Source organism: Oncorhynchus mykiss, chromosome 18 (genome assembly GCF_057628025.1).
Source record: "Oncorhynchus mykiss isolate SJ-2025 chromosome 18, ASM5762802v1, whole genome shotgun sequence".
Classification (NCBI taxonomy): domain Eukaryota; kingdom Metazoa; phylum Chordata; class Actinopteri; order Salmoniformes; family Salmonidae; genus Oncorhynchus; species Oncorhynchus mykiss.
In genome coordinates, this window is record NC_143039.1 from 16,117,452 (window position 1) to 16,142,957 (window position 25,506).

Here is a 25,506-nt window from a genome sequence, read left to right on the forward strand (position 1 = left end):
AGTTTTCTCCGGTCACAGCCATTAAACTCTGTAGCTGTTTTAAAGTAGCCATTGTCCTCATGGTGAAAACCCAGAGCGGTGTCCTTCCTCTCCGGCAATTGGCTTAGGAAGGACGCCTGTGTCTTTGTCGAGACGGGGTGTGTTGATACATCATCCAAAGTGTAATTAATAACTTCAACGTGCTCAAAGGGATATGCAATGTCTGCTTTTATTTGCCCTGGTTTGAGAGGCATTGGAAAATCTCCTTGGTTTTTGTGGTTGAATCTGTGTTTGAAATTCACTGTTCGACCTGAGGCACCTTACAATTATTGGTATGTGTGGGGTACAGAAATGAGACGGTCATTCAACAAATCACGTTAAACACTTATTTCACTCACAGTGAGTCCATGCAACTTATGTGACTTGTTAAGCACATTTACCTGTAATTGAGGCTGAGTGACGAAATGAATACCTTTTAGTCTACACTTTATACCCCAGAGGGCTTAAGTCTCAATGATCATCAGCTCTCTCTCTAATCAATAACTCTCCTTATTATCAGACGTGGCTCTGACCCGGGGTACGGGCTTATTTACCCCGTTCAACACACTGATTATCAACGTCTTTTATTAGGCTTAAAGTAAACGGTATTACTATTCCTGGGAAGTGATGGTTGGTTGCCTAATGCATTTGATCTCTCTATGCTTTTTCCTCTGTTGTTTTCTGTGTGACTGTCGAGCTGGAGAAGACCGCCTCATGGATGTGTCTGTCTGTTGGCTACACAGTATGTTGGATGGATGGATGGGAGGGAGGGAGGGAGGGGATGGATGGGAGGGAGGGGATGGATGGGAGGGAGGGAGGGAGGGATGGATGGGAGGGAGGGAGGGATGGATGGCTTTAGCTGCTTTTCTCTGCTCTTGTATTGTTCCATCCTCCTATACAGTCTGGGAGGGAGAGTCTCTCCTCTCGCTTGCTCCCCCTGCTTTTACTCCCCCCAGCACTTGGGCAGGGGGGGGGGGGGGGGTACCGCCCAAGCCTAGTGTGTACCGCCCTGTCTGTGCGTGCAATCAGAATGGCCTCTTGTGCATTCCGCAGGAGCAATTTCCTATTCGCTGTGCTAACATAATTGTCATTGAGTGGTCCATTTACAGCCGGCATATGATTAGTTAGCTCCCATTCCCCTGTCTGGCAGAGTGGCTGTGCCCTTTTGACCTCATTGTAGGTTTTTGAGAACACATTTTCATGGGCAGAAAAGTGTAGCGTGGAAAAAGGCTTAGGCACTTATTCACCACTTCTACAGGCAGGCAGTATGGGTGTGTTTGTACCGTGGGGAATGGAGATAAAGGGACTGAAGAGGCTCTTTACGGTTCAACCACTCAGATCAACTCAGAGTCTCAGAGTCTGTTGTCAAATACAGAGGAGCTGTTCAGTAACAGGAGACCCAGAGGATTCTACTGGGCTGTGTGTGTGTTTCCTTGGGTACGTGAAGACTTCTGGTCTGTTTGTGCCTGCCAGTGTTTATTTGTGTGTGTGTCACACTGCGTTCCATCTGCATGCATTTAAGCCCCCCTGTCCCTGACACCAACTCCCCCGTGTGTCACACAGACTGTCCCTGACACAGAACTGACACTGACATTGTGATCTCCTGAACTCAGCGGCTAGCTCAGCCCTGCTGTTCCTCCCTGTCCGTGCAGCACAGCTCTGACTCCTAATGCAGCTTGTGTCTGGGGCCAGAATCTCTCTTGCTGTCTGTCTGGTTGGTTGAGTTCTACTGGTGTCACCAGCTAGTAGGGCTGACTGTAGTCATGTGAAGTTCCACACCTCTTTGTGTTGCTGCTGACTGCCAGACGGGAGGTTACCTTTGGTCTAGTAGTGCCTGCAGTTTACTGTCAAACCAGGATCTGCATACACAGCAAGGTAGGGTGAGGTATGGTAGGGTGGGTGAGGTGGGGTATGGTGCGGTAGGATATGGTGGGGTAGGGTGAGGTGAAAAAGGATTAGAAAGTGAGCAGGAATCCACCACTTTTATCTGGCAGCATGCATGGGTCTGCTTCCCACTGGCCCGACCGGACAGTGTGGAGACGGGACTGTGTGTGGAGACGGGACTGTGTGTGGAGACGGGACTGTGTGTGGAGACGGGACTGTGTGTGGAGACGGGACTGTGTGTGGAGACAGGACTGCCTACTGGTTGCCAGAGAGAGCTACTGTGGCGGGTGCTCTGCCCGGTAGATGGCACTGGGCTCTGGGACTAGGAGGAGATGGGACTGTGTGGAGACAGGACTGCCTACTGGTTGCCAGAGAGAGCTACTGTGGCGGGCACTCTGCCCGGTAGATGGCACTGGGCTCTGGGACCAGGAGGAGACGGGACTGCCTACTGGTTGCCAGAGAGAGCTTACTGTGGCGGGCGCTCTGCCCGGTAGATGGCACTGGGCTCTGGGACCAGGAGGAAGGTTGAAGTGGAAGAACATGGGGGAAGATGTAGAGCCCTTCTGACTGAAGATGGAGAATCTGTTACAGCCCTTCTGACTGAAAATTGAGAATCTGTTACAGCCCTTCTGACTGAAGATGGAGAATCTGTTACAGCCCTTCTGACTGAAGATGGAGAATCTGTTACAGCCCTTCTGACTGAAGATGGAGAATCTGTTACAGTCCGTCTGACTGAAGATGGAGAATCTGTTACAGCCCTTCTGACTGAAGATGGAGAATCTGTTACAGCCCTTCTGACTGAAGATGGAGAATCTGTTACAGGCCGTCTGACTGAAGATGGAGAATCTGTTACAGCCCTTCTGACTGAAGATGGAGAATCTGTTACAGCCCTTCTGACTGAAGATGGAGAATCTGTTACAGCCCTTCTGACTGAAGATGGAGAATCTGTTACAGCCCTTCTGACTGAAGATGGAGAATCTGTTACAGCCCTTCTGACTGAAGATGGAGAATCTGTTACAGCCCTTCTGACTGAAGATGGAGAATCTGTTACAGCCCTTCTGACTGAAGATGGAGAATCTGTTACAGCCCTTCTGACTGAAGATGGAGAATCTGTTACAGCCCTTCTGACTGAAGATGGAGAATCTGTTACAGCCCTTCTGACTGAAGATGGAGAATCTGTTACAGGCCGTCTGACTGAAGATGGAGAATCTGTTACAGCCCTTCTGACTGAAGATGGAGAATCTGTTACAGCCCTTCTGACTGAAGATGGAGAATCTGTTACAGCCCTTCTGACTGAAGATGGAGAATCTGTTACAGCCCTTCTGACTGAAGATGGAGAATCTGTTACAGTCCGTCTGACTGAAGATGGAGAATCTGTTACAGCCCTTCTGACTGAAGATGGAGAATCTGTTACAGCCCTTCTGACTGAAGATGGAGAATCTGTTACAGGCCGTCTGACTGAAGATTGAGAATCTGTTACAGCCCTTCTGACTGAAGATGGAGAATCTGTTACAGCCCTTCTGACTGAAGATGGAGAATCTGTTACAGCCCTTCTGACTGAAGATGGAGAATCTGTTACAGCCCTTCTGACTGAAGATGGAGAATCTGTTACAGCCCTTCTGACTGAAGATGGAGAATCTGTTACAGCCCTTCTGACTGAAGATGGAGAATCTGTTACAGCCCGTCTGACTGAAGATGGAGAATCTGTTACAGCCCGTCTGTTACTGTCCATGTGAAGCGTCCATGTGGGAAATGACATGTCTGTCAGTGTCCTCTCCAAAATTGGTATTCTAAATATCAGGGTTTTGATAGTGTTATCTTCTGTTTTTCACGGCTGTTATTCCTGAATATGTAAAGCTGCTCTGTTTTACATAACTGGCACGACAGAGTGGGTTTAACACGACCCTCCATGCACCCAATGGCTCTGATGGATGAAACCTGTTTTACACATAGGCATGCACAGCCACAATATCGCTTTCTGTCTCTTTCTCTGTCTCTCTCTCTCTCTCTCCCCATTTTTCTCTCTCCCACTCACACACGTGATATCCCCTGGACTCTGTCTGTCCATGTCAGCCCTGTCACTGTCAGCGACCTATAACCCCGTTCCATCAGTGTTCTCTAAGGGTCCTGACCCCCCTGACCTCTTTCTTCTCTCCCTGTGACAGGTCTGTGATGGCCATGAGCAGCTTGGAGGGCAGTGCCACCGAGGCCGTTCAGATCTGGACACCAGAGACTCCGAGCTGGTGCTAAGGACATGGGACTCTCCCTCAGAGTTAGCGACAGGCCCAGCAGCACGAGACGTTACAGTGACAAACCGGCGGTGGCGCAGGACTGCTGCCCTCAGAGCCTTCTCAACCCCTGCAGGACTTCACCACCACAGGCCCAGCAGCTCCCAGTAAGTAGCTACCCTCAGAGCCTTCTCAACCCCTGCAGGACTTCACCACCACAGGCCCAGCAGCTCCCAGTAAGTAGCTGCCCTCAGAGCCTTCTCAACCCCTGCAGGACTTCACCACCACAGGCCCAGCAGCTCCCAGTAAGTAGCTACCCTCAGAGCCTTCTCAACCCCTGCAGGACTTCACCACCACAGGCCCAGCAGCTCCCAGTAAGTAGCTACCCGTAAGGTGTATAGGCCATTGGGGGACCGGGGGGAAATTAAAAACAGCGTTGACATCACTCCAGTCGAGAGACTGACAGATATTACAAATCAGCAATGCTGCACTTGAGTAGAAAAGATTCCATTTGTGTGCTGGAATAACTTAATAGATGTGGACCAGCCTGGTGTTTTTAGTTATTTCTCTTCAAGATGACCATTTTTGATCTGCCTCTCAGCCAGTTTCCACTCAGTATTCAGTAAAATAACTAAAATAGCAATGCACACTGCAGAACAAAAGAACAACATACATTTAGTTATTGAAGAGCGAGTTTAAAGATGTGAGTGAGAGGAGCAGGTTTTGGGGAGTAACTGAAATAGAAATAAAAAATAAAGAAAGAAATGCATTTAGACACCTTTCGGTTTCTCAGTGACAATAAATTCACCATTGAAAAAAGGTGTTTCAGTTTGTTTCACCTGAGAGAGTCTGATCACCAGTCAGAGACCACTATGATGACACACCAGATGATGACCACCAATCAGAGACCACTATGATGACACACCAGATGATGACCACCAATCAGAGACCACTATGATGACACACCAGATGATGATCACCAGTCAGAGACCACTATGATGACACACCAGATGATGACCACCAATCAGAGACCACTATGATGACACACCAGATGATGACCACCAATCAGAGACCACTATGATGATACACCAGATGATGACCAATCAGAGACCACTATGATGACACACCAGATGACCAGTCAGAGACCACTATGATGACACACCAGATGACCAGTCAGAGACCACTATGATGACACACCAGATGATGACCACCAATCAGAGACCACTATGATGACACACCAGATGATGACCAGTCAGAGACCACTATGATGACACACCAGATGACCAGTCAGAGACCACTATGATGACACACCAGATGATGACCACCAATCAGAGACCACTATGATGACACACCAGATGATGACCAGTCAGAGACCACTATGATGACACACCAGATGATGACCACCAATCAGAGACCACTATGATGACACACCAGATGATGACCACCAATCAGAGACCACTATGATGACACAGCAGATGACCACCAATCAGAGACCACTATGATGACACACCGGATGTGTTTGATGGATCCTTTTCTAAAAGTCGGTGTGATGCGTTTTACATCATTCCTGCTATATTTCTGTATTTTGGAACTTCTGTATCTTGAAAATTGTATTGCTTATATACAAAACATTTAGTCAACAATGGACAAATGAAACAAATGAAGGGGAAGTAATCCAAAAATAACAGAAAATAATCAGATTACGTTACGGAGTTTGGGTAATCCAAAACCTACCTTACTGATTACAATTGTGGACAGGTAAGGTGCCGTTTTCAAGGGATTGTTACATATATGAACTATTTGGTTGTAATATCAGCACCTCTTAAAGAGCAGAGTCAGAACAGCACATCCCATTATTCCATGTTCATCTCTATCAGAGTTCTACAGCAAGGAACTGCATGCTTTTCATCAGTAAACATCAACTGGTCATTTAACTCACAGTATCGATCAATATTGGCCACCATTAATTGGATTTGAGTGATCTAAAATAAGTGAAATATACAGTGGGGCAAAAAAGTATTTAGTCAGCCACCAATTGTGCAAGTTCTTCCACTTAAAAAGATGAGAGAGGCCTGTAATGTTCATCATAGGTACACTTCAACTATGACGGACAAAATGAGGAAAAAAATCCTGAAAAGCACATTGTAGGGTTTTTAATGAATTTATTTGCAAATGATGGTGGAAAATAAGTATTTGGTCACCTACAAACAAGAAAGATTTCTGGCTCTCACAGACCTGTAACTTCTTCTTTAGGAGGCTCCTCTGTCCTCCACTCGTTACCTGTATTAATGGCACCTGTTTGAACTTGTTATCGGTATAAAAGACACCTGTCCACAACCTCAAACAGTCACACTCCAAACTCCACTATGGCCAAGACCAAAGAGCTGTCAAAGGACACCAGAAACAAAATTGTAGACCTGCACCAGGCTGGGAAGACTGAATCTGCAATAGGTAAGCAGCTTGGTTTGAAGAAATCAACTGTGGGAGCAATTATTAGGAAATGGAAGACTTACAAGACCACTGATAATCTACCTCGATCTGGGGCTCCACGCAACATCTCACCCTGTGGGGTCAAAATGATCACAAGAACGGTGAGCAAAAATCCCAGAACCACACGGGGAGACCTAGTGAATGACCTGCAGAGAGCTGGGACCAAAGTAACAAAGCCTACCATCAGTAACACACTACGCCACCAGGGACTCAAATCCTGCAGTGCCAGATGTGTCCCCCTGCTTAAGCCAGTACATGTCCAGTCCCGTCTGAAGTTTGCTAGAGAGCATTTGGATGATCCAGAAGAAGATTGGGAGAATGTCATATAGTCAGATGAAACCAAAATATAACTTTTTGGTAAAAACTCAACTCGTTGTGTTTGGAGGACAAAGAATGCTGAGTTGCATCCAAAGAACACCATACCTACTGTGAAGCATGGGGGTGGATAGATCATGCTTTGGGGCTGTTTTTCTGCAAAGGGACCAGGACGACTGATCCGTGTAAAGGAAAGAATGAATGTGGCCATGTATCGTGAGATTTTGAGTGAAAACCTCCTTCCATCAGCAAGGGCATTGAAGATGAAACGTGGCTGGGTCTTTCAGCATGACAATGATCCCAAACACACCGCCCGGGCAACGAAGGAGTGGCTTCGTAAGAAGCATTTCAAGATCCTGGAGTGGCCTAGCCAGTCTCCAGATCTCAACCCCATGGAAAATCTTTGGAGGAAGTTGAAAGTCCGTGTTGCCCAGCAACAGCCCCAAAACATCACTGCTCTAGAGGAGATCTGCATGGAGGAATGGGCCAAAATACCAGCAACAGTGTGTGAAAACCTTGTGAAGACTTACAGAAAACGTTTGACCTCTGTTATACCCTTTGTTGGCAATGACAAAGTATTGAGAAACTTTTGTTATTGACCAAATACTTATTTTCCACCATAATTTGCAAATAAATGCATTAAAAAATCCTACAATGTGATTTTCTGGATTTTTTTGTGTACCTATGATGAAAATTACAGGCCTCTCATCTTTAAGTGGGAGAACTTGCACAATTGGTGGCTGACTAAATACTTTTTTGCCCCACTGTACTTGCCTAATACGAGTGGTTTTAGGTTCATTTCCCATCCTTTGTGGGCTCTGCCTGTCAAGCAGCAGAAGGGCGAATTCGCCGATGTACTGTTATCTGATATTTACTTTTCTAGCTACCTGATGATAATGTTTACATCGCTAGCTACCTGATGATAATGTTTACAGCGCTAGCTACCTGATGATAATGTTTACAGCGCTAGCTACCTGATGATAATGTTTACAGCGCTAGCTACCTGATGATGATGTTTACAGCGCTAGCTACCTGATGATGATGTTTACAGCGCTAGCTACCTGATGATAATGTTTACAGCGCTAGCTACCGGTAGACCTAATGTAGTTTTTCTCTCATCAACCCAGGCCTATCTAGTGAAGTTGGCTAACACTATCCCCTTTCAACATTGTTAATAAGGGTTTAATCAGGATTGCTGCTGATAGACGACATTGACTGAGGGACCACATCAAATTGGCTAGTTGCCTAACAACAAATAACGTCAATATGGCGAGTTAACAAGTTACCATTCAGGGGATAAACTAGATGGCTGTATTGGAATATCTATAGTAGGGTTGGGCGGTTTCCAGATTCATCCTCATACCGTCCTTCTCTCACACCGTGATTTACGGTACTACTGGCTTAGTACACAAAAATGCAAAGAAGCCCATTGGGCGTCTATTAGCAGAATAACAACATAATTAGCACAAGTAACAGCAAAATATTGCTAGCAAAATATGCTAACGAGTGCAAACGAAAATAAACAAATTGCGAAGGCAGGCAATGCAGCTCATAAAGTTATACATGTGGAGGTAGGAGCTACCGAAATGATATGTTTGAGTTTAGACATTTTACAAACGAAACATTATTCATTTGCATAAAGTTTTGACGGCATGCTTGTCTGAAGGACACGGTCTGTGTGGCGTCGCTAGGGCAACGGGCCCGCGCTGTTCTGAGGAGATGGGGAGAAGCAGACGGCCCAGAACGGAGAGGAAATCAAGCTGCAGTGGCAGCTGTACAGATAACTCATTCAACGGGCTTTGACACCTCAAACACAGCAGAAAGCTCACACAATATGATGCACCGTGACGTTATTCATTCAGCCACGTACTTAGATAACGAGCAAGTTAATCTTAGGTGTCGCCCTAATGCCGAAAGATAACACTTCCTGTGTTTTGTAAATGTAGATCTACAATGCTTCTTATTGTAATGTCTGCTCGGCATCAGACTGATTTCGTTCTTCAGTTGCACTTCTTCACTCAGAATGGCCGTTTGTGAATTCTCATCTATCAGCAGATTGTGCTTTGACTGATGTGAGACTACTGTTCTCCAGTACTTTTCTCTGGGTAGCCAGCCTACTGCTCTCCAGTACTTTTCTCTGGGTAGCCAGCCTACTGCTCTCCAGTACTTTTCTCTGGTTAGCCAGCCTACTGCTCTCCAGTACCTTAAACGGCACACAGTTGTCAATGGTTTAGAGGAGCTGGTGGTCTCCTTGCCCATCAGCAGTCAAATGGAACGTTCCACACTGTATTGGGGCGTTGTATTGATAACTGCCTATAGAGAGGGCCATGGGGTCACGGAGGCACTCTGAACATTCTGGAATCCACGGTGTCAGTGGTATTTTTCTATAGCCACAAGCTCTGTCCTCCAATAGTACTGGCTGTCTCACAGGCTCTTTCTCAATGCGTCTTTCTGGGATTCTTCTATCCTCAAAATGGATTGGTCACTCCCCTCTGACCTTCTCCGTCATGGGGTTTGAGAAGGAATCAAGGAAAGTTAAATTGAGACAGAGGCACAGAGCCACAGTGTTAATGTCAGAGACTGAATCAGATGGGGCCTCTCAACCTCTAATTAAAATCATTAATCACAGCTCTCATAAACCAGATGTCTCTTTCCCTAACCCTCTTCTCTCTATGATGTCTCCTTCCCTCTTCTCTCTAGGATGTCTCCTCTATGATGTCTCCTTCCCTAACCCTCCCCACCCCTCTTCTCTATGCTACTGCTACTGCAAGAGACACTTGCTGCATAATTAGGCCACATTATTACCAAAAACCACTGCCCTGTCACTGTCCCTGCATTAGCCCCATTACAGTAGTCATTAGATTTCAGATGTTCTAACTAATAGACTTTTACAATATGTCTCTTTAGCCCATATTTTCTCTATGTTCTCTGTAAATGCATGATATTTCAATGCCCATGTTTTCTCTCTCTCTATTCTCTGTAAATGCATGATATTTCAATGCCCATGTTTTTCTCTGTCTCTTCTCTGACTGTAGGTGTAAGATGTATTTTGATGTAGCTCTAATGGAAAATTATTTGCATTTTGATTAGTAAAATCCCAGTGTCTCTCCATCGTCTGTCTCTTTCTCCATCTCCAGGACCCCAGTAACAGCAGTGTTGTATAGAGACTCTCTGTAAGCTGTGCGTCTGATGAGGATGTCTGATCCTGTTACTGTAAAGGACATCAGTAGGACTGACACCATGAAGGTTTGTGAGGCTGGAGTGGAGCTGGAGGCAGCAGACTGGACCGGCACCACAACATTAGGAGCAGACAGCAGACGGAACGGTGTGAAGGACAAACCCAAACCGGCTGGGAGCCTGGTGCCGGAACACAATGCCACCGGTCACCAAGACGGAAGCTGCTGTGACAACAAGAGGGAAACATCACAGGTAAACACCCCGGTGTAAACATAAACAGAGCCTTTTAGTGTGGACCAATGAGAAGATCACTTTTCCATTATATAGCCTTTTAGTGTGGACCAATGAGAAGATCACTTCCATTCTATAGCCTTTTAGTGTGGACCAATGAGAAGATCACTTTTCCATTATATAGCCTTTTAGTGTGGACCAATGAGAAGATCACTTTTCCATTCTATCACAGACACAATTTGAACATGTTTTACCAACAATGTAAATATGGTAATATAATTTAACTATGGTAATGTGATTGAGCTCAGGATCAGTCATTAAAACACTCTAATGTAACAGCTAAAACAAGTTGGTGGAAGAAGATGTGCTGATGCAGTGCAGCAAAATGTTTCTTTGTCTCTGGGTTGGAGGTAATGTTGACAGGCAGCAGAGAGAGTATTGTCTCTGGGTTGGAGGTAATGTTGACAGGCAGCAGAGAGAGTATTGTCTCTGGGTTGGAGGTAATGTTGACAGGCAGCAGAGAGAGTATTGTCTCTGGGTTGGAGGTAATGTTGACAGGCAGCAGAGAGAGTATTGTCTCTGGGTTGGAGGTAATGTTGACAGGCAGCAGAGGGTATTGTCTCTGGGTTGGAGGTAATGTTGACAGGCATCAGAGAGAGTATTGTCTCTGGGTTGGAGGTAATGTTGACAGGCAGCAGAGAGAGTATTGTCTCTGGGTTGGAAGTAATGTTGACAGGCAGCAGTATAAATGGGAAGCAGGAGAAGTGAAAGTGGTCGGTGGCTGGCGCCCCAGCCAGACTGAAGAAGACAGATAATCTGGATCTCAAATCCTGGCTTATCTACAAACTTCCTGTGTGTCACCCTGAGAGAGAGAGACTGAATGGGTGCCGGATGGGGGGAGAGAGGGAGGGGGGTGCACTTCTCTGTGTGTCTCTCCTCTGTGACTTTGCCACCATCTGCCCCTGCCACGTTCTCTTTCTCAGGCCAGGTACCTTGTAGTGCAGACGTCAGCGTTTCCTTCTCTCTCCTCTCTCTTTGTCCCTTTCCTTTCTGCCCTGTTCAATTATCTGATCTACTGGTGCGTTCACACCTACTGTCTCACACACACACACACACACACACACGCCACTCACTGTCTCTAAGGGTCATACACATGCCTTGAAATGGTCCATTTCCATCTTTATTTCATTAATGTTATCTGACCCTCCAGCGCAGCGGGGAAAGGAACTGTCCTCTGGTTGGTTTTAGAGGACGGGGCCAGGAGAAGAGGGGGAGTGTGTGTGTGTACAGACGGTGTCTCAGCAGAAGCCCGAGTGGAGCATGGAGCCTGCCAAGCCGTTCTGTCTAAATCAGACTCAGCTTTCGTCTCTGACTCTCTAGGACCTCTCCCTGTACACACACACACGAAGAGCAGAGGCATTGAGATGTCGTCCCCCGCTGCTTCCTGCTCCTCTTCAAACTCAGAACACTTCTCTTTGCTCTAGTCTACATGACAGGAAAATGGTCTGAGAGAGAGAGATGTGAAACTGGGTCTGAGAGGGATGTGAAACTGGGTCTGAGAGAGAGGGATGTGAAACTGGGTCTGAGAGAGAGGGATGTGAAACTGGGTCTGAGAGAGAGGGATGTGATACTGGGTCTGAGAGAGAGGGATGTGAAACTGGGTCTGAGAGGGATGTGAACCTGGGTCTGAGAGAGAGGGATGTGAACCTGGGTCTGAGAGAGAGGGATGTGAACCTGGGTCTGAGAGAGAGGGATGTGAAACTGGGTCTGAGAGAGAGGGATGTGAAACTGGGTCTGAGAGAGAGGGATGTGATACTGGGTCTGAGAGAGAGGGATGTGATACTGGGTCTGAGAGAGAGGGATGTGAAACTGGGTCTGAGAGAGAGGGATGTGAACCTGGGTCTGAGAGAGAGGGATGTGAACCTGGGTCTGAGAGAGAGGGATGTGAAACTGGGTCTGAGAGAGAGGGATGTGAAACTGGGTCTGAGAGAGAGGGATGTGAAACTGGGTCTGAGAGAGAGGGATGTGAAACTGGGTCTGAGAGAGAGGGATGTGAAACTGGGTCTGAGAGAGAGGGATGTGAAACTGGGTCTGAGAGAGAGGGATGTGAAACTGGGTCAGAGAGAGGGATGTGAAACTGGGTCTGAGAGAGAGGGATGTGAAACTGGGTCTGAGAGAGAGGGATGTGAAACTGGGTCTGAGAGAGAGGGATGTGAAACTGGGTCTGAGAGAGAGGGATGTGAAACTGGGTCAGAGAGAGGGGGATGTGAAACTGGGTCTGAGAGAGAGGGATGTGATACTGGGTCTGAGAGAGAGGGATGTGATACTGGGTCTGAGAGAGAGGGATGTGATACTGGGTCTGAGAGAGAGGGATGTGAAATGTGGTCTGAGAGAGAGGGATGTGAAATGTGGTCTGAGAGAGAGGGATGTGAAACTGGGTCAGAGAGAGAGGGGTGTGAAACTGGGTCAGAGAGAGAGGGATGTGAAACTGGGTCAGAGAGAGGGATGTGAAACTGGGTCTGAGAGAGAGAGAGATGTGAAACTGGGTCAGAGAGAGAGATGTGAAACTGGGTCAGAGAGAGAGATGTGAAACTGGGTCAGAGAGAGAGATGTGAAACTGGGTCAGAGAGAGAGGGATGTGAAACTGGGTCAGAGAGAGAGGGATGTGAAACTGGGTCAGAGAGAGAGGGATGTGAAACTGGGTCTGAGAGAGAGGGATGTGAAACTGGGTCTGAGAGAGAGGGATGTGAAACTGGGTCTGAGAGAGAGGGATGTGAAACTGGGTCAGAGAGAGAGGGGTGTGAAACTGGGTCAGAGAGAGAGGGATGTGAAACTGGGTCAGAGAGAGAGAGATGTGAAACTGGGTCAGAGAGAGAGAGATGTGAAACTGGGTCAGAGAGAGAGGGATGTGAAACTGGGTCAGAGAGAGAGGGATGTGAAACTGGGTCAGAGAGAGAGGGATGTGAAACTGGGTCAGAGAGAGGGATGTGAAACTGGGTCAGAGAGAGAATACATTTTAATGTACATAGTAGTCAGACTCTGGGTCTAATTTCTCAGACAGGAAGGTGTTTGAATCACGAGGGTGAGAATTCATCTTGGCCCAAAAAGGGCTGCTCCTCGTGTTTTGTCACGTGTATGTACGTATGTATTCAGCCTTCCTGTTGTTCTGGACCACAATATTCATTAACCTTGTAGTCTTGTTAGCTAAACGCCTTCTTTTTGTGGACCGTTTGGGACAGCAGCCGTCTCCTGTATCAGCTGGCCAGTCGGTGAGGGGCTCTAAGGTACAGTCTGCCTGGCAACCACCACATACATTATCATTTTATCTCAGGTGTTTCTGCTGAGAAGACGGATTTATCCCATATGTCTTATTATATATTTGCCTGCTGTTGACTTGGTTCTTGTGATGTAGTGAACAGAGGGGTTCATACTCATTCCGTGGAGGCCCTAGTGTCAGAGGGTTTGGGGTTTGTCCTTTCAGTTAAGACCTAGACAACCAGGTGAGTGCAGTTCTTTACTAATTAGTAACCTTCATTTATCAATCGAGTACAAGGGACCTGCAGACACTCTGCCCTCCGTGGAATGAGTCTGACACGTGATTTAAGTCATCCCTTTAAAAACATCCCGTGGAATGAGTCTGACACGTGATTTAAGTCATCTCTTTAAAAACATCCCGTGGAATGAGTCTGACACGTGATTTATGTCATCCCTTTAAAAACATCCCGTGGAATGAGTCTGACACGTGATTTAAGTCATCCCTTTAAAAACATCCCGTGGAATGAGTCTGACATGTGATTTAAGTCATCCCTTTAAAAACATCCCGTGGAATGAGTCTGACATGTGATTTAAGTCATCCCTTTAAAAACATCCCGTGGAATGAGTCTGACACGTGATTTAAGTCATCCCTTTAAAAACATCCCGTGGAATGAGTCTGATGCGTGATTTAAGTCATCCCTTTAAAAACATCCCGACTTGTGGTGCTGCGTTAGTATTATTTATCTTAATTTGCATGATGTTCAGATGTTTAAACTGACTTATTTACGATGTTTACTGACTTATTTACGTGTTTGCTAACCATCACGTTAGTTACATGCATGGATTGGATTGGATTGGATTCACCCAAGTCATTTTGAGGTCTGAACATGGTCTGTTGGTCGTGATTGCTTGGTGCTTGCTAACCATCACGTTAGTTACATGCATGGATTGGATTGGATTGGATTCACCCAAGTCATTTTGAGGTCTGAACATGGTCTGTTGGTCGTGATTGCTTGGTGCTTGCTAACCATCACGTTAGTTACATGCATGGATTGGATTGGATTGGATTCACCCAAGTCATTTTGAGGTCTGAACATGGTCTGTTGGTCGTGATTGCTTGGTGCTTGCTAACCATCACGTTAGTTACATGCATGGATTGGATTGGATTCACCCAAGTCATTTTGAGGTCTGAACATGGTCTGTTGGTCGTGATTGCTTGGTGCTTGCTGGCCTTTACGTCTTGGTTTGTATTTTTACTTGGTCGGTTCGCGTTTTGAAATGATCAACGCACGTCACCTAAATTAATATATTTGAACCGTTGTCAATATACTGTACTCTCCCTCAGTCCAGGGCCAAGGTAAAGTTAGTACGGAGCCTGGCTGTCTGTGAAGAGTCCTCTCCTCCCTTTCTAACTGCACACCAGCTGACACCAGATCCTCAGGTAAACCTTTAGACACACACACACACACACACACACACACCTCTCTGGGTAAACCTTTAGACACACACACACACCTCTCTGGGTAAACCTTTAGACACACACACACACACACACACCTCTCTGGGTAAACCTTTAGACACACACACACACCTCTCTGGGTAAACCTTTAGACACACACACACACACACACCTCTCTGGGTAAACCTTTAGACACACACACACACCTCTGGGTAAACCTTTAGTCACACACACACACACACCTCTGAGTAAACCTTTAGACACACACACCTCTGAGTAAACCTTTAGACACACACACACACACACACACACACACCTCTCTGGGTAAACCTTTAGACACACACACACCTCTCTGGGTAAACCTTTAGACACACACCTCTGGGTAAACCTTTAGTCACACACACACACACACACACACACACACACACACACACACACACACACACACACACACCTCTGGGTAAACCACCAGACGACTCCTTCTACCCCATTAGCTGTGGCTCATTTCACAAACGTCACTCTGCCTTCTCACTGGACACACACACAAGCCAGAAGCTAGAGGGCCTCGCGTTTCATCCAGTCAGCACTAACTTCATCAAAACCACGAGGGTGTTCTCCACCACCAGCCGTTGTGTGTGTGTGTGTGTGTGTGTACCTGCGGTGTGTGTGTGTGCGCGCGTGTCCTGTATTACTCACATCCATCTTAGAGAAGATTGTATTTTCACGTGTCAGAACATGGAGTCCTGTGGATTGATATAGTTGAATAGTAAGGTTGTCACTATGATGTCAGGCTTCCTCCAACCCATTCCTTTGTCTGTCAGCACCACTCAAACATGTCCTTGGCTAATGGTGTTTGAAGTGATATAGGTTATTTTGGGGGGGGTGGTTGTCTTTCTATGTTAAGTTGCAATTTTTTTATACCAATTATTTTTCCTTGAGTAGAAATGTTTCCTTGGTGTAGACGAGAAATGAAATGATTCTACTTCTCTGTAAAGATGCATTGTCCTTGCTGTGAAACCGGTTACTAGGAAACCCTGACTGGGTGTTTAAATGGATAGACTTCCTTGAACTAGTGAGATTTAACCCCCTCCCTCTGAGTTCTATTCAGTCCTCTTTCACTCTTCACTCTTATCTATCTTTCTCTTCTTCCTCCCTCTCTGTTTCTCCTCTTTCTGTCTTCCGCTCTCTCATTCGCCGTCTCTCCATTGACGCTCCCTTCCTCAATCTCTTTCTTTGTTGCGTTCCTGTAGTAATATTAGTTATTTTGTTAACCAGTTGTGCTGAATAACTACAGCAAAGCCTCCCTGAGAGGCAGAGGATATCTTATTTTTCTTACCTTTTTATTTAACTAGGCAAGTCAGTTGAGAACAAATTCTTATTTTCAATGACGGCCTAGGAACAGCGGGTTAACTGCCTTGTTCAGGGGCAGGACAGATTTGTACCTTGTCAGCTGGGGGATTTGATCTACCAACCTTTTGGTTACTGGCTCAACGCTCTAAACCGCTAGGCTACCATTATATCACTAATGTAAACATTACATCTACCTTCCAGAAACCACTGGCTCCTAACTTCTTTACCCAGTTGCCTCTATCCTGAAGTGGTATTTAATTTAAGCTTCTTGCAGCCAGCACTCTGAATCTGTGTTCCAAATGGCACCCTATTCCCTATGGGCCCTGGTCAAAAGTAGTGCCCTATAAAGGGAATAGGGTATCATTTAGGTCGCAAGCGGAGTTTCAGTGTGCTGTTCAGCTTTTAGCTCCTCTCTGCCTTTTTGTACTAGTGTTGAATAGTGAATCAGAGCAGGGAATGAAGCGCAGCAGAGATTAAGATGAGTAGTGGGGTTAAACCAAGGTCAAGGCTGGGATGCTGAGAAGGCCTTGAAACACACACAACTGGAATGATAGGAATGTACATTTTTCATTCAAGTGAGTACTGTCAAGTGGTTGATAAATTCTCCATGCTCGCTAAGCCTTACACATTTAACAATTCATATTTTAGTAGTTTAGCAGACTCTTATCCAGAGCGACTTACAGGCACAATTAGGGGGTTAGATTCGAACCAGCGACCTTTCGATTACTGGCCCAACGCTCTTAACCACTAGGCTACCTGCCACCATTATAAAATATAATCATTCAAGCGAGTGTCAAATGGCTGTGATATGAGGGGCTCCCCCCCCCCCATTCTAGTTATTGTATTTCTATGCTTGTCTTACAACAAGTCTTCCAAAGGGAGTTATTTCATGTGGTACAATAAAGGCAATGATTGATGTGAAGGTGTGGAAGGTGAGACAGGCTTTCTATTGGATGTGTTCTCTTCCCCCAACATAAAGCAGATCTATATTGGACTCTCAGTATTCACTCCTCTGTAGGTCCATGTACTGTTAGTGTTTGTTTAGTCACATCATTGTAATGTCAAAATGATGTATGATTTTCAGGTGTTTAAAGATGAAATAAAACGATGTTAATCGGTGTGATGTAATTGCCGAGGTGATTATCGTACGTAGAGGAAGGTTTATCACTCTGTGCAGAACAGGGTTTTAGCTGAGCTGTTATTTGAAATGAAAACGGTGCTCTCGTAGTAAATCGGATGTTTTTTTTTTAAATGAGGTCGGTCGGCATGTACTTGGTTTCACAAACTAAACATGTTAAACCCTTAAATATGTTTTCATTAACTTCCAACCAAGTGTGCGATTGTGAGGATAATTAGATGCTGTGAGGGGGGAGTATTTGATCCCCTGCTGATTTTGTACGTTTGCCCACTGATCAAAAAATGATCAGTCTAATTTTAATGGAGGGTTTATTTGAACAGTGAGAGACAGAATAACAACAACAAAAATCCAGAAAAACACATGTCAAAAATGTTATAAATTGATTTGCATTTTAATGTGGGAAACAAGTATTTGATCAGAAAGATTTCAGAAAGATTTCTGGCTCCCAGGTGTCTTTTATACAGGCAACGAGCTGAGATTAGGAACACACTCTTAAAGGGAGTGCACCTAATCTCAGTTTCTTACCTGTATAAAAGACACCTGTCCACAGAAGCAATCAATCAATCAATCAGATTCCAAACTCTCCACCATGGCCAAGACCAAAGAGCTCTCCAAGGATGTCAGGGACAAGATTGTAGACCTACACAAGGCTGGAATGGGCCACAAGATCATCGCCAAGCAGCTTGGTGAGAAGGTGACAACAGTTGGTGCGATTATTCGCAAATGGAATAAACACAAAATAACTGTCATTCTCCCTCGGCCTGGGGCTCCATGCAAGATCTCCCCTTGTGCAGTTGCAATGATCATGAGACCGATGAGGAATCAGCCCAGAACTACACAGGAGGATCTTGTCAATGATCTCAAGACAGCTGGGATCATGGTCGCCAAGAAAACAATTGGTAACACACTATGCCGTGAAGGACTGAAATCCTGCAGCGCCTGCAAGGTCCCCCTGCTCAAGAAAGCACATATACAGGCCCGTCTGAAGTTTGCCAATGAACATCTGAATGATTCAGAGGACAACTGGGTGAAAGTGTTGTGGTCAGATGAGACCAAAATGGAGCTCTTTGGCATCAACTCAACTCGCCGTGTTTGGAGGAGGAATGCTGCCTGTGACCCCAAGAACACCATCCCCACCGTCAAACATGGAGGTGGAAACATTATGCTTTGGAGGTGTTTTTCTGCTAAGGGGACAGGACAACTTCACCGCATCAAAGGGACGATGGACGGGGCCATGTACCGTCAAATCTTGGGTGAGAACCTCCTTCACTCAGCCAGGGCATTGAAAATGAGTCGTGGATGGGTATTCCAGCATGACAATGACCCAAAACACACGGCCAAGGCAACAAAGGAGTGGCTCAAGAAGAAGCACATTAAGGTCCTGGAGTGGCCTAGCCAGTCTCCAGACCGTAATCCCATAGAAAATCTGTGGAGGGAGCTGAAGTTTCGAGTTGCCAAACGTCAGCCTCGAAACCTTAATGACTTGGAGAAGATCTGCAAAGAGGAATGGGACAAAATCCCTCCTGAGATGTGTGCAAAGCTGGTGGCCAACTACAAGAAATGTCTGACCTCTGTGATTGCCAACAAGGGTTTTGCCACCAAGTACTAAGTCATGTTTTGCAGAGGGGTCAAATACTCATTTCCTTCATTAAAATGCAAATCATTTTATAACATTTTTGACATGTGTTTTTCTGGATTGTTTTGTTGTTATTCTGTCGCTCACTGGTCAAATAAACCTACCATTAAAATTATAGACTGATAATTGCTTTGTCGGTAGGCAAACATACAAAATCAGCAGGGGATCGAATACTTTTTCTCCCTCACTGTATGTAGTGCACTACTTTTGCACTACTTTTGACCAGGGCCCATAGGGAATAGGCTGCCATATAGGATACAGACTTAATCATATATTGCTAGTAGCTACCACTGAAGCTTTTATTTCTTACTCTTCAAATTCACATCCAGATATCCCAGTCCTTTGATAAGGAGGAGCTGTCTGCCAAGGAGGAGAAAGAGAAGGTGGAGAAACCAGAGAAGATGTCCAGGAAAATGCTGTCAAGAGGTGTGTGGGAGAGTTGGCGGAGAGGTTGATTATCTTTGTGTTGAAAATAGCGAGAGAAAATATAATGGCCATCGCTGCCTTCAGACAGACACGGTTGTGTGTTACAATACAGGACCTTGGAGACATGTTGTGAGCTTTAGTCTAGAGAACTAATCAACTGATTCCGGAACATGGAGCTCTCTGAGAAATCTAATAGAAATCTAATCCTAGGAGACTATGGGTGCGTTCGTAAATTCACTCTGGCTGTCTACTCCCGGTTTCAGAGCACTCACGTTGGAGTGTGCCAGAGCGCACAATAACCAATTTTTTTATTTACTAATGCACAACACCCGTTGAATATGAATATATTATATATGACCATTGTAAACGTAAGCCCAATTAGTGCATTCGGAAAGTATTCAGACCCCTTGGACTTTTTCCCACTTTTGTTACAACCTTATTCTAAAATGAATTTAATTGTTTTTTCCCCTCATCAATCTACACACTACCTGGTCCTCTTGTGTCTAGATTCCAGCCAGGACTACACAGACTCTACTGGAATAGACCTGCATGAGTTCCTGGTCAACACTCTAAAGAACAACCCCAGAGACAGAATGATGCTGTTGAAGTTGGAGCAGGACATTCTGGATTTTATCAGTAATATTGAGTAAGATATTTAATAAATACATTTATTGATTGATTTAATGTATTTTTATTCATTTATAGTTAATGCAATTTTATTCAAATTCAATTCTATAGTTGTATTATTTTAGCCTTTCAGTGAAGCTCATTCAGCTCTTGTGTTTCCTAGAAGCCAGAAGAGAAAATTCCCTCCCATGACTTCGTACCATAGAATGCTGCTACATCGAGTGGCTGCCTACTTTGGCATGGATCACAATGTTGACCCCACTGGGAAGTCTGTCATCATCAACAAAACTAGCAATACAAGAATGTATGTTTTTCAATTGATACCAGTCAGTTTTAAAACATTTTAAAATACATTATTACTAAATCACAATAATACATTTTATTACATTCTATGAAGCTTAAATACATAAAATTGCTTTGAAAGTAGAAAGTATGTATTTGGTGTAGGTTTCCCCCCCCCACTTCTCTAAACTTCCAGCAATGTAAATTGTCTTCCACAGACCAGATCAAAAATTCTCAGAACACATAAAAGACGACAAAACGGATGATTTCCAAAAACGCTACATTCTCAAAAGAGACAACGCCAGCTTCGACCGGGAAGACGGCATGGTAGGCCGTTTCTGTGTTCCAATCAAATGTCACGTTGTGTCCCAAATGACACCCTATTCTCTATATAGTGCCCTATGGGCCCTGGTCAACAGAAGTAAAGTATATAGGGAATAGTGTTCCATTTGGGATGCATCCTCAGCGATATGTCTTTGAGAGGTTGACAATCTGGTGCTTCTGGCTAGGCTAAGCTGTGCGGAAGCTGCTGGCTAGGCTAAGCTGTGCGGAAGCTGCTGGCTAGGCTAAGCTGTGCGGAAGCTGCTGGCTAGGCTAAGCTGTGCGGAAGCTGCTGGCTAGGCTAAGCTGTGCGGAAGCTGCTGGCTAGGCTAAGCTGTGCGGAAGCTGCTGGCTAGGCTAAGTTGTGCATGTGCTTGCAGATACGAATGCGCCTGAAAGACGACAGGAGAAGCAAATCTATCGAGGAGAGGGAGGAAGACTATCAGAGAGCCAGGGACAGGATATTTGCACCAGATGTGAGATTTTGGCTAATCAATTTAGATTAATGATGCATTTGTGTTTATTATGAAGTAAAATATGGATAGGCTTTATGGACTGCAAATGACATGTAAGTAAGATATTCAAATAGATGTTTTTTTTTTGTTCCACAGGGAGATCATTTCCATCTAGATGGAAGGTAAATATCATTCACATATCAGTCTAATTTGACACTTACAACATTTGTCTGGTTGGTTCAACGTGGACGGTTTGTCTGGCTGGTCCAATGTGGACGGTTTGTCTGGCTGGTCCAACGTGGACGGTGTGTCTGGCTGGTTCAACGTGGACGGTTTGTCTGGCTGGTCCAACGTGGACGGTTTGACTGGCTGGTCCAACGTGGACGGTTTGTCTGGCTGGTCCAACGTGGACGGTTTGTCTGGCTGGTTCAACGTGGACGGTTTGTCTGGCTGGTCCAACGTGGACGGTTTGTCTGGCTGGTCCAACGTGGACGGTTTGTCTGGCTGGTCCAACGTGGACGGTTTGTCTGGCTGGTCCAACGTGGACGGTTTGTCTGGCTGGTCCAACGTGGACGGTTTGTCTGGCTGGTCCAACGTGGACGGTTTGTCTGGCTGGTCCAACGTGGACGGTTTGTCTGGCTGGTCCAACGTGGACGGTTTGTCTGGCTGGTCCAACGTGGACGGTTTGTCTGGCTGGTCCAACGTGGACGGTTTGTCTGGCTGGTCCAACGTGGACGGTTTGTCTGGCTGGTCCAACGTGGACGGTTTGTCTGGCTGGTCCAACGTGGACGGTTTGTCTGGCTGGTCCAACGTGGACGGTTTGTCTGGCTGGTCCAACGTGGACGGTTTGGCTGGTTCAACGTGGACGGTTTGACTGGCTGGTTCAACGTGGACGGTTTGACTGGCTGGTCCAACGTGGCCGGTTTGACTGGCTGGTCCAACGTGGCCGGTTTGACTGGCTGGTCCAACGTGGCCGGTTTGACTGGCTGGTCCAACGTGGCCGGTTTGACTGGCTGGTCCAACGTGGACGGTTTGTCTGGCTGGTCCAACGTGGACGGTTTGACTGGCTGGTCCAACGTGGACGGTTTGGCTGGTTCAACGTGGACGGTTTGACTGGCTGGTTCAACGTGGACGGTTTGACTGGCTGGTTCAACGTGGCCGGTTTGACTGGCTGGTTCAACGTGGACGGTTTGACTGGCTGGTCCAACGTGGCCGGTTTGACTGGCTGGTTCAACGTGGACGGTTTGACTGGCTGGTTCAACGTGGCCGGTTTGACTGGCTGGTTCAACGTGGACGGTTTGACTGGGCTGGTCCAACGTGGCCGGTTTGACTGGCTGGTCCAACGTGGCCGGTTTGACTGGCTGGTCCAACGTGGACGGTTTGACTGGCTGGTCCAACGTGGACGGGGTTTGACTGGCTGGTCCAACGTGGACGGTTTGACTGGCTGGTTCAACGTGGACGGCTTGTCTGGCTGGTCCAACGTGGATTTGATACCCTTTGATAATGTTGCATGGTCATCTCCCCATGCAGGAGCCCTGATGAAGAGGCTTGTATCAGCACTCAACAGAGGCGGCAACTCTTCAGGTACTTCCTTTCTGTCACAGATCTCTCTCTCTCTCTCACACTCACTCACTCACACACACACACACACACACACATATCCACCCATTCCTTGTTTCCTCAGACTAGGGGACGGGCGGTCAGCCAGCAGTAGACAGAGCAGCTCTGAGAATGACCCCAAGAACTGTGATGCCCGGCCGTGGAGCAGCACTGATTCAGACAGCTCCAACCGTAACCTGAGGCCGACCATGACCAAGGCCAGCAGCTTCAGCAGCATCTCTGTCCTCATCAGAGGAGACAGTACAGCCAGCAGCAAGAGCACCGGACGCCTCTCCAAAACAGGCAAGTAATAGGGGGAGGGTGGGGGGGGGCACTGGCTCATGCACACGTAGTCAAATGCACGTGCGAAGTATCGTGTCCAGTCTGCTTTGTTCCACAGCATAGTGAAGCACCTGTTTTAATAACAGAATGAACCCTAAGAATCTGAAGAGAAAAAAAAGTGTTCTGTGTCCATGACTACTGATTTACCCCAAGTGTGGTCAGTCACCCTTAGACAATGTGATACACTAGTTTCTGACTGACATGAGTTGGAATTGGTCCTTCGCTGTGTGTCTGTGTGCACCATCCCTGTTTAATACAGGCATACTGGGGGAATGGAGACTCTGTTTTCTGTGTTTATGCTGTTTTGGTTCTTCCTCGTTCCTTGTCTTTTTGTTGTTGTTGCTGCCTCTGTTCTGGAGGCGTTTCCTCTTGGTTGTGTGTGATTCCATTTCCACAGTGCACTGACTGCGCCAGACAGACAGCTTTTTCTGCTAGAGTTTTTTTCTTTAACGTTGTTTTTACGAAGACAGGGCTCACTTTGTGCCGCACAACATCAGCTCTGCTGCTACTGGGAGGCCATTTTGTGTTCCTGTTCGCTCTGTCCCGTGGCTCATCTCTTCTGCATGCAGTGCATGTCATCTTTTTGGTTCTTTGGCATCATTTCGCATCTTTTGGTTTTGGCATCTTTTGGTTTTGGCATTTTTTTCTAATTTTGTTACAGTTTCTCCAATTTCTTTAAGCGCTGGCTGTTTTAGTTTGTGTAGAAAACATGAAGAATGATGGTCATCACAATTCTGAATTCATTGGCTTTTACTGTTGGCAAGACAGAGAGACGTGTTTCTCTCCTCTCCAGTAATACGTCCAGAGACCCAACTGGAGCCCAGTTTTCCTCTTCTCTGTCCAGATTTCAAAGCTCCTGATGGCTTTGCTTTTGACATGAAATATTAGAGGTTTGCGTACGTGCCAGAAGACCAGCTTTGACGTTCTACACCAGGAAAAGTTGTCTGTGGGTTGCATTACTGACAAACTAATAACATGTTTGTGGTTATACTATGTGGACCACTTAAATTACACTTTGTGGGCATCTTGCATGAGCCCCTATCGAGGGACAAATATCACCTATAGCCAATGAATTCACTCACCGTGTGTCCCACTTTTGAATGGACCAATGGCTATGCTGCTTCTACCCCTGTTACCGCAGAAGTGACCAATAGCTGTCGTCCTTGTACCCCTGCCCAGAGGCTGGCTGTGCATGTGTTACAAGCCACTGCCTCTATTTTTACGTTTTATTTAACTAGGCAAGTTAAGAACAGATTCTAATTTACAATGAGGGTTACACACGCCTTTCTTGATCCTCTCTGTAGGATGTTTAGTGATCTTTTCATCCCTCCCTCCTCTAGGTTCTGAGTCTTCTAATAGTGTAGGGTCTTCTACGAGTTCCATCTCTCGCCCCCAAGTACTCCACCTGCCTCTCCCTGTCCCAGCTGCTCTAACCCAGGCAGCCGGCCCTGTCGGGGGCCCCAGCACGGTGCTACCTACACCCTCCTCCTCCTCTGCGTCCTCCGCTGCCACGGCCCCCAGCAGTAGTAGAACTTCTGTACACTGTGATCGGGGCAGCAGGAACGTCCCGGCGCCTGCATCCGGCCCAGCGCCAACCCAGGCCACTGCTAATGCTACTAGTTACTATTTGCTTCCCCCGGAAGCCACAGGGATACCGCCTGGCAGTATACTGGTCAACCCACACACAGGTTGGTATCTTCTGATCAGCGTTGGCCCTCGTCCCTCAGTTCATATAGGCTGGATTGGCTCGTCTCTGTGTGCTGTCTTTATTTTGGGTTTGATGTGATGTTTTATTCTTGGTTGATTTTGTTCATAGTTCTTGTAAAACAAACTTCTTATCCAGTCTATAAGTCTGTCTGCTCTTCTCTTAGACTGTTGCTGAAATTTACATAAACTACATATTTTGTTTTGGGTCCAGATTGAATTGACAAAGGGAGTTGGTAAACTGTGTGTATATTCATGGTTTAGTCATTATTCAGGATACATGTTACTATAGCATAACTCCTATTGACTAAATTATACTCAAATGTCCTATAGCCTCTACTGCAGGGCTGTCCAACCCTCTTCCTGGAGATGTACTGTCCTGTAGGTTTTCAGTCCAACCCTCTTCCTGGGGATCTACTGTCCTGTAGGTTTTCAGTCCAACCCTCTTCCTGGAGATCTACTGTCCTGTAGGTTTTCAGTCCAACCCTCTTCCTGGAGATCTACTGTCCTGTAGGTTTTGGACTGAAAACCCACAGGATGATAGATCTCAAGGAATAGGGTTGGACTGA

The 25,506-nt window shown here is 46.2% G+C and overlaps 1 protein-coding gene across 50 annotated transcripts in view; it reads left to right on the plus strand.

Annotated features, from left to right (window-relative positions):
- LOC110495394 (R3H domain-containing protein 1) overlaps positions 1–25,506 on the plus strand; it is a 50,966-nt gene that overhangs the window by 8,607 nt on the left and 16,853 nt on the right. For 7 of the 50 annotated variants that reach the window (XM_090207325.1, XM_090207363.1, XM_090207341.1 and 4 more), the window contains exons 2-14: positions 4,068–4,297; positions 10,073–10,364; positions 13,583–13,627; positions 14,944–15,039; positions 19,511–19,607; positions 20,115–20,253; positions 20,398–20,538; positions 20,735–20,843; positions 21,218–21,313; positions 21,449–21,474; positions 22,823–22,876; positions 22,977–23,194; positions 24,574–24,921. In XM_090207325.1, coding sequence (XP_090063451.1) covers positions 10,125–10,364; positions 13,583–13,627; positions 14,944–15,039; positions 19,511–19,607; positions 20,115–20,253; positions 20,398–20,538; positions 20,735–20,843; positions 21,218–21,313; positions 21,449–21,474; positions 22,823–22,876; positions 22,977–23,194; positions 24,574–24,921 — 1,609 coding nt within the window. In that variant the 5' untranslated portion in view covers positions 4,068–4,297; positions 10,073–10,124. Of the gene's footprint in view, positions 1–4,067; positions 4,505–10,072; positions 10,365–13,582; positions 13,628–14,943; positions 15,040–19,510; positions 19,608–20,114; positions 20,254–20,397; positions 20,539–20,734; positions 20,844–21,217; positions 21,314–21,448; positions 21,475–22,822; positions 22,877–22,976; positions 23,195–24,573; positions 24,922–25,506 lie in introns of those variants that run through there. The other 43 variants (XM_090207327.1, XM_090207352.1, XM_090207328.1 and 40 more) reach the window with 22 other exon arrangements.